The sequence below is a fragment of the Abrus precatorius genome, unplaced genomic scaffold, assembly GCF_003935025.1.
Source record: "Abrus precatorius isolate BTA unplaced genomic scaffold, Abrus_2018 Scaffold4, whole genome shotgun sequence".
Taxonomy (NCBI): domain Eukaryota; kingdom Viridiplantae; phylum Streptophyta; class Magnoliopsida; order Fabales; family Fabaceae; genus Abrus; species Abrus precatorius.
In genome coordinates, this window is record NW_020874384.1 from 17,577,198 (window position 1) to 17,585,108 (window position 7,911).

Genomic DNA, 7,911 nt, shown 5'->3' on the forward strand with positions numbered 1-7,911 from the left:
ACCCGGGGTTTCTTTTTCCTTTTTCTTTTCTCAAAGAAAATGTGCATTTAATTTTCGAGAAGATTATGATATATGGTTGAACATCGCAATTGTTGAACAAACAATGAATTGCCTTGAACTAAAATTTAACAGAATAGAATACCCTGTGTCTCAACTCTCTCTCTCTATCATGAAATTTCTTTTCTCTTCCCTTTCTTAGGTACTCTCTCTCTCTCTCTCCCTCCCTCTCTTGTTAGAAACTCTTCCCAAACTCTTGTTCAACCATGGATTACGCTTATAGCCGTATCAATTACAATATCTATGTACAAAGTTTGTATCTTTTTGTGCAAATTTTGTTAATTCTTGTGAAAGCAATCAACTTTCTTCCTTGGGTGTTTTGTATGCAGGTTTAAACTTGAAACTGAGTGATTTCAGAATGACCCATTAATGTTATGATCACTTTGGAACCGTTGGGTAGAAAGAATACGCAATATTGGATTTGTTTCTTCACTTTGGTCAAAGAAATAGTATCTGGTTTCGAGAATATTCTAGTTGTAATATGGGCTATCTCAATTCAGTTTTGTCCTCTTCTAGCCAGGTTCATGCTGCTGATGAAGCACTTGTCAGCGGTGGGGGTCTCAGGTTAATTTCCTTTTTTACTTGTCCATCTTTCTCGATGCCAATAAGTGGGTTATTTTTTGTTTTGTTTCATTTATTTTTCTCCTGTTCTTGCTTTTATACGTATTTGATGGTTGTGGTTTTGATTTGCATATTCATAACTCTGGTATGTATGATTCTTGTTTTCATATGTTTGTGATTATGATTTATTTATTGTACAACAAATTTCTTTGACAAGGCCTCTTTTCTTCCTGTATGTGGTATTTCCTAATTGAAAAAAAAAAAAGATAGGAATGAGACAGCATGAGATGATCGTGACACAATTTGTTATGGTTTGTGTTTATAGTCATAATGGCAAATTCAGCTACGGGTATGCTAGCTGCCCTGGCAAGAGATCTTCAATGGAAGATTTTTATGAAACAAGAATTGATGGTGTCGATGGTGAAATCGTTGGCCTTTTCGGAGTTTTTGATGGTATATTTACATCTTTCTCTTGCCTCCATCTTCTGGTCACATTCATGGATAGAAAAATATGCTAAAATATTGCATGTAGAACTCATGATGCATGTTACTCCTATTAGTATTTTAATTTTAATTTTTTCTCCTTTATAGATTTTCTTTTTCTTAAAGTATTGAGAAACTAATTTTTCAGTTTTACTTATTGCTGCTGCTATACGCAGATGCTTGTGTAATTAGGCACTTATAATATACAATTGATAGCTAGCTTTTTTATTTTTGCCTCCATTTTCAGTCTTATGTGCTTTGTGCTTCTATTTTCTCAAATATACAAAAAACAAGAGGAAATTTTAGATTTGTTTAGTATTGTGGTCTCTCTCACCTTTGACCCTATGTCAATCTTATTGTGGGGATGGTTTGATTAGTCTGTTTGGCTATGGTACTATTTTCTCACTTTCTGCACACCCTCTTTAAAGGTTGCCACTATACAATCTTTTTTATGGAATAATTTCCGGATGGTTCTCCTTCTCTTCTTGAAACCCAATTTCTCTTTGTTGTATTCCCTATTGTGAGTTAAGAACCATTGTTTATTCCCATGCATGAGCAATTATAAGCATAAGGTATATCTTTATGTGGCAGCAGTTTTGCTTTCCTCTGAAATTTAAGAACGTAGAATTTATTTCCTATTGGCTATACCTATATATATAACTACCTATATATATAACCTATGCTTGCTTGATAGTATTCTTATCTACTCAGAAAAACAGAAGTAGCTGCAAGTTTCTTGTTTATAATGCTTTTTCAGGTCATGGTGGTGTTCGTGCTGCCGAGTATGTCAAGAAAAACCTGTTCAGTAATTTGATCAGTCACCCAAAATTTATTTCTGACACCAAATCAGCAATAGGTATGTTATCTCCTACCTGTCACTGCATGATCCCCACGCCTGATGTCCTCCAATTTGCTAATTCCAGAGAATAATTTTTTGGTTTTCCTGTCAAACTCCTTTTCTACAGCTGATGCGTATAACCATACCGATTCTGAATTTCTGAAATCAGAAAATAGTCATAACAGAGATGCAGGATCAACTGCTTCGACTGCCATTTTAGTTGGTGACCGATTGCTTGTTGCAAATGTTGGGGATTCTAGAGCTGTTATATGCAGAGGTGGTAATGGTATGTGTGCTAGCTTTATACATATATATAGTATTATTCCTGTTCTTAGATGTGTGCAGTTAATTGTTAACTGTATTGTAATATAATTTGTCTATTGACGTAGTTTGTATTATTGTACAATTTATAATTCAATTAAGTATTACTTAATTTCATTGCACACATTCTTATACAGTCATAGTGTGCGTGTGAATGTTTTGTTTTTTTCTTTTAAATTTCAACTGCACACTACTGAGAATTCTTGTCTATCCTTTTGAATTTTTTGTGAAAGGCTACCTTGATATCATTTATTATTGATAAAAACATAAAAGCCAATCATTTGTTTTTAAGTGTGTAATGTAGTGCTGGTAAAGAAATGGTTGTGTATGCTTGTATGGGAAGTTCTTGTGCATCTGGTGTGAGAGAGTTGTTTCACCCTTCTTACATTGAATGATTACTTAATATTTTTCATCTGATTGTGGTTTCTTCTAGCCATTGCTGTTTCTCGAGATCACAAGCCAGATCAAACTGATGAGAGGCAAAGGATTGAAGATGCAGGAGGCTTTGTCATGTGGGCTGGTAAGGTCATCATGTAGTTAGATTTTTTTATTTAACTTAAAAACGTTTATCTTGCTTATCACTATTGATAAATTAACATTACATTTACAGGAACTTGGAGAGTTGGAGGTGTTCTTGCTGTTTCCCGTGCATTTGGTGATAGACTCCTGAAGCAGTATGTTGTTGCTGATCCAGAAATCCAGGTGTGTCTACTATTGATAGTGACATCCATTCTTGGATATTTCACTTTCATGTAGTTTTAGATTCATCTCAACCTGTGCTTGCACAGGGTGGGACAGTTAAGTGTATGGTTCACATTGTGTGAATAGAAAGTGATATTCAGTAATCTGATTTATTTTTAAATGTTGATTAAAATTGAACCAAGGATAGATTTTACTTGAAAATGAAAAATATAGGCAATATAGAAAGAGCTTCCTGCAATGGGTTTGTCACTGTTTCTGGAACTATCAACTTCCTATAAAGTGAGAGGTAATAGACTTGCATGAACATATTATATGATCATGCATGCATTTGTAATTGTTTGCACACTGGTTTACAGCATAGTGTTTTGAATTTGTCACAACATATGCCGGTGAAACAGTACGATGAAGTGGTAAACCTTGTAACTCCAATTCTACAATTAAACTTGCACAGTAGCATTTTATAGTTTCTTTTAGTGAACAACAGTATGCCTCAAACCAAATGGAAAAGAGATGTGCCCTGTCATGATTGATCTTCTTTATTCTTTATATCCTATTTGCCTTGTCTCTTTCTTTTGTATATTTAAGCTAAATATGTTTGTGGTTTTGCAGGAAGAAAAGGTTGACAGCTCCCTTGAGTTTCTTATTTTGGCCAGTGACGGGCTATGGGATGTTGTCTCAAATGAGGTTTGTACTTACATTCATTTCTTCTCATTGATGACCAAAGTGAATCTTCATCATAAATAAAAGAAGGGGGGAAATGGGGCAAAAAAGATAAAGCAAAACCCAAAATGATGAGTCATATGAAGTCCTATTTTTCTTTCTCACCTAAAATTTTATGCTTTCTTCAGGAAGCTGTTTCTATGATTAAAGCAATTGAGAATGCCGAGGAGGCAGCAAAGAGGCTGATGCAAGAAGCATATCAAAGAGGTAGTGCTGACAATATCACATGTGTTGTTGTTCGTTTCTTGATGAATCAAGGTGCTTCTTCTCATAGTACCTCTGGATGATCATCCTTCAGTAGAAGGTTTGTGCATAGATGAGTTGTGGATCCAAAGATGGAGACTTGTAAAAATCGGTTTATAGTTAATTATAAGCACAATCTAGTAGATGGTGTATCATGCAAGAGTTGGAAATAAATTCCAACTTGTTATGGTACTTTTGCATTAAGCTGTTCACTTTCTCCCCTCCATATTTCAGCCTCTATTTGGTAGCTAGGAAAAAGAATGATTTGTGTTAGGAGTGTGTGGCCAGCGTTCTCATTGCACCTGCTGCATATAAATACGGTTCTTTTTGTTCATCTAATTTCCGTAGAGTTAGTTATTTCAATTCCATGCAACACTCTTTATCTATCTACGTGAATTTTGGCTTTGTATCCAGTGATATAATTATAAGAAACACTGATCTTTTTTCCCTTGTGTATATTCATTCACTCGTGATATCAAATTGATATACCCAACTTTAGAATTTGAACTGGACTTGAATTTTTCGATGAGCCCATTTGTCCTCGGCAAACACGAGAGCTAGAAGGGGTTAATGGTTGAATTCAGTTTCTATTAACAAAATCCCACACATGCTAAGCACATGATTTTTTTTTATAATTGTTATACAGTAGTGAGACAAAAAAAGAACCCTCGTCTCTTTACAATGTCCCTTGAATCTGTCTAATCCATTGAAAGTATACGTTAAAAATATTTCTGCACACTTGATCATGAAATAATTAAACGAAGGAAAGTGTAAGGTGAGATTTTATTTACCATTGATTAAAATATAGGTTCTTAATTTCTTAGAATCTATTCAAATTATGCATACTCTGATATATCACTCACATAACATCGTGCAAGGGGATATCGGATAGGTCAAAAAGCAAAAGGGGTTAATAATAAAAATAAGTATTTCAAGAAATTAGAGATACAATTTGAATATAATGTGATTAAAAAACCATTTAATCGTGTCTCGCCCGCCATTAATAGCTATCCAAAGATTTTAGGTACTGTCATATTATTCTATAACTAGAAGTAAACTTTTATTTAATAATATAATATATATAATAAGGTTGACATTAAATATTAACAAATCAGTATCAAAGGTTAATGTACATTATTAAGGTAAAATTTTAATATTTATTAAATAATATTTATAATATAATAACAACCAAGTTTTATCTCAATGATACAAACATTGAATTTAATGTGCAAATAATTTTCTTCCCAACAGTTTTAAAGTGAACTTTAAAAAAAAGTATAGTATTATTTATTATTGTTTATTGTAAAAGCATTATATTTATTGATAGTTAAAAGGAATAGTTGGTAAAATTGTTTCCCTAAACTAGACTTGGATTAATAATCAAAAATATTTTTTTTTGAAAGTGATTAGAAATATATAGGATTTTTAAGTATGATTCGTAATTGAAAAAAAATACAAAAACTATCAATCACACGTCCAATGCCAATAGCATTCGAGAATATGATACATTAATCCAATAGCAAATCTGCATACGCCACTCTGTTGACTACAATAATTATCTATCTACAAATTAGCTACATTGTGACACAAATCTTTCGAAATAAAATATAATATCCATTTAGGAGGTGCCAGAAATCTTTCGAAATCGAAATAAAACATCCAATGATGTAATAGAAGGCATTGTTCTGAGAATTAAGACACCCAAACTTTTTAGGAACAAACCAAATCGTATGCAACCAAAATTTCCTTTTAAAGTTAAATAACTTTTGGTTAAGTTAGGTTTAGACAAATAACACTACCTTTTAAGAACACTTTCTTAAAAACGTATTGATTTATAAATTGATACATGTTCTATATCCGCGTTAGGTGGAAAATAAAAACATTTATTCTTGGTAAACTTTTGTTAAATGATTCAATGACGAAAATAAAACACATGATAAATAGTTTTAAAATTGATTAAAAAGAGACATCGTATAGGTATTGATTAAAAATAACCCATATATGTTCAACATGGGGTTTTGACCATGGATTTATAATTTATGTAAATAAAAAATAACATTAAAAAACCCTTTAAATACTCTGGTACTTAAATATTGCATAAAACCAAACAAAATTGGCCCCATTTGACCAATATTATAAATGATACAATTACATAAAAAAAATCCATTAAATTTAACGCAAAATTAAAATTTTCTATAGCTTGTTAAAATAGTGACTGGAAAAAAATATCATTTAATATTGTTGACCATTGACTCCATGATTATCAACTAAAACATTTTATTTTCTAATTCTTGAGAATAACAGTTAACAATATAGTTCTCTGAAACAAGATTCTTGACAGGGAACAGCACATTCGCCTCATTCTTTCCCTCACGCGTCATAATGAAATAATTGCGAGAGCGATATCCCGACAACTCGGAACGCAAAGGGAGTTAATAATAATTTTAAAGAGATTAGTCGATTAAAATTAGGATTTAAATATGATTTCTGATTAAAAAAAGCATCTAATCACCCGTTCGATGCCAATAGCGTTCCAGATTTCGATACGCTAAGACAGTGACAAATCTGCATAGCATTAGCAGCCATAGCCGTAAAGGAAGAGCTGTTGCCATCGACTCGTTACTTTTTCATCCTTACAGTTAACAAAAGCCAAATAATAAGCTACCAAACCATAAATTATCAGCCAACACACTACAAAATCGATCGACGGCAAGGGTTTGCAACTTTACATTGCATAATCCAAACCAAAAAAGGAGAGTAGTATATATACAGCAAAAAGAAAGCAAGCATAAGAAAGTAAGCAACAGTATCGCATCATATATTATCACAATAACATTAGCCAAATCAACACGACGGAACGACGCCGTATCCAGCAAGAGGGTCGACGTCGGAGCGTTTCGCGAACCTGCCCTTGATCCTTGGCCTGGTTTCCGCATACGCTTTTCTAGAAGCGTAGCGAATCGTCTTCTCGAACTTTCGGTTCTTCCTCTTCTCCCTGTACCTCAACACCCTCGCTTCCCTATCCGCCGCCGAGAACTGCGCCGTCACTGTCACCGCCGCTACCTTGCTGTAGCTGCAGTTCGATATCTCCGACATAGTGTTCCCGTCCGGTACAACTCCAACCTCCATGGACGACGACGATACCTGAATAATCAACAATCCCAAGAACAGACAAATTCACGTTATGCGTGTTCGATTCTAATACGACGAAATGAAACGAAATTTAAGAAGAAAAAAACTCAGGTTAAGTTCAGATCGAGAATTGTAAATCATTCTTAGCCTTACACTATGGCTTATCTGTGACTGCGACTGCGACTGCGACTGCGACAGAGTCGTGTTGTACTTGTAACCGTAGGCGAAAGGCTCGAAGTTGCTTTGCACCGGAACAACACCGTCGGTGGTGGCGGAGCTTTTCTGATCTGCTTTCGGATCGACGCAACCATAATCCAGATCTATGTAAGGAACAGGTTCGGATTCAGAGAACAAGTACTGAGAAGAGTTCAGATCCGTCTTCGGAGTAGGGAGCAACCAGGAAGCAGCCTCAGCTTCTTCGGTACTGACGTCAGCATCCGCGTCGGAGAAGAAGCGGTGGTCGTCGAGGAAGTTAATCGGCGAGGACGATTTGACGGAGTGTACGGACTCAAAGAACGGCGTAACAGGAAGGCGTTCGTGGCGGCTGGCGAGGGGGTTAGCGGAGTGGATGTCGCGGTCGCAGGCGAGGCAGAGAGCGGCGGCGTCGGCTTTGCAGGTGACGTGAGCGGGGGCTTGCTCGCAGACTTCGCAGAGAGAGACGCGAGGGTGACGAGAAGCGAGTTTGTTGGCGGCGTGGACTTTGGAGTCGCAGGCGGCGCAGAGAAAGGCGGAGTCAGGGCGGCAATAGAGAGTGGCAGTGGCTGATTTGCAAGAGTCGCATAGCTTGGAAGCCATGGGTGGTGATGGCTTCGTCCAAAGTCCAACTTAGAAAAAGAAAGAGTGTGTGTGATTTG

At 35.6% G+C, this 7,911-nt stretch overlaps 2 protein-coding genes across 2 annotated transcripts; one reads left to right on the forward strand and one right to left on the reverse strand.

Moving 5' to 3' along the window:
• Positions 1-4,379, forward strand: LOC113864456 (probable protein phosphatase 2C 59). Its single transcript, XM_027498181.1, has 9 exons — positions 1-199; positions 387-621; positions 944-1,071; positions 1,859-1,957; positions 2,067-2,225; positions 2,694-2,780; positions 2,871-2,962; positions 3,572-3,646; positions 3,811-4,379. The coding sequence occupies exons 2-9, from the start codon at positions 539-541 to the stop codon at positions 3,967-3,969; spliced, it is 882 nt and encodes a 293-aa protein (XP_027353982.1). The 5' UTR covers positions 1-199; positions 387-538; the 3' UTR covers positions 3,970-4,379.
• Positions 4,380-6,628: 2,249 nt separating this feature from the next.
• LOC113864455 (zinc finger protein CONSTANS-LIKE 4) lies at positions 6,629-7,911 on the reverse strand. The gene is made up of 2 exons (XM_027498180.1): positions 7,211-7,911; positions 6,629-7,069 (listed from the first exon to the last, which is right to left on the reverse strand). The coding sequence occupies exons 1-2, from the start codon at positions 7,850-7,852 to the stop codon at positions 6,770-6,772; spliced, it is 942 nt and encodes a 313-aa protein (XP_027353981.1). The 5' UTR covers positions 7,853-7,911; the 3' UTR covers positions 6,629-6,769.

Coding starts and splice junctions, on each gene's coding strand:
- LOC113864456 (XM_027498181.1), top strand. CDS start 539: ATGGGCTATCTCAATTCAGTTTTGTCCTCTTCTAGCCAGGTTCATGCT. Junction 2,963..3,571: donor TTGCTGATCCAGAAATCCAG/GTGTGTCTACTA, acceptor GTGGTTTTGCAG/GAAGAAAAGGTTGACAGCTC. Junction 3,647..3,810: donor GGGATGTTGTCTCAAATGAG/GTTTGTACTTAC, acceptor TGCTTTCTTCAG/GAAGCTGTTTCTATGATTAA.
- LOC113864455 (XM_027498180.1), bottom strand. CDS start 7,852: ATGGCTTCCAAGCTATGCGACTCTTGCAAATCAGCCACTGCCACTCTC. Junction 7,070..7,210: donor AGTCACAGATAAGCCATAGT/GTAAGGCTAAGA, acceptor TTGATTATTCAG/GTATCGTCGTCGTCCATGGA.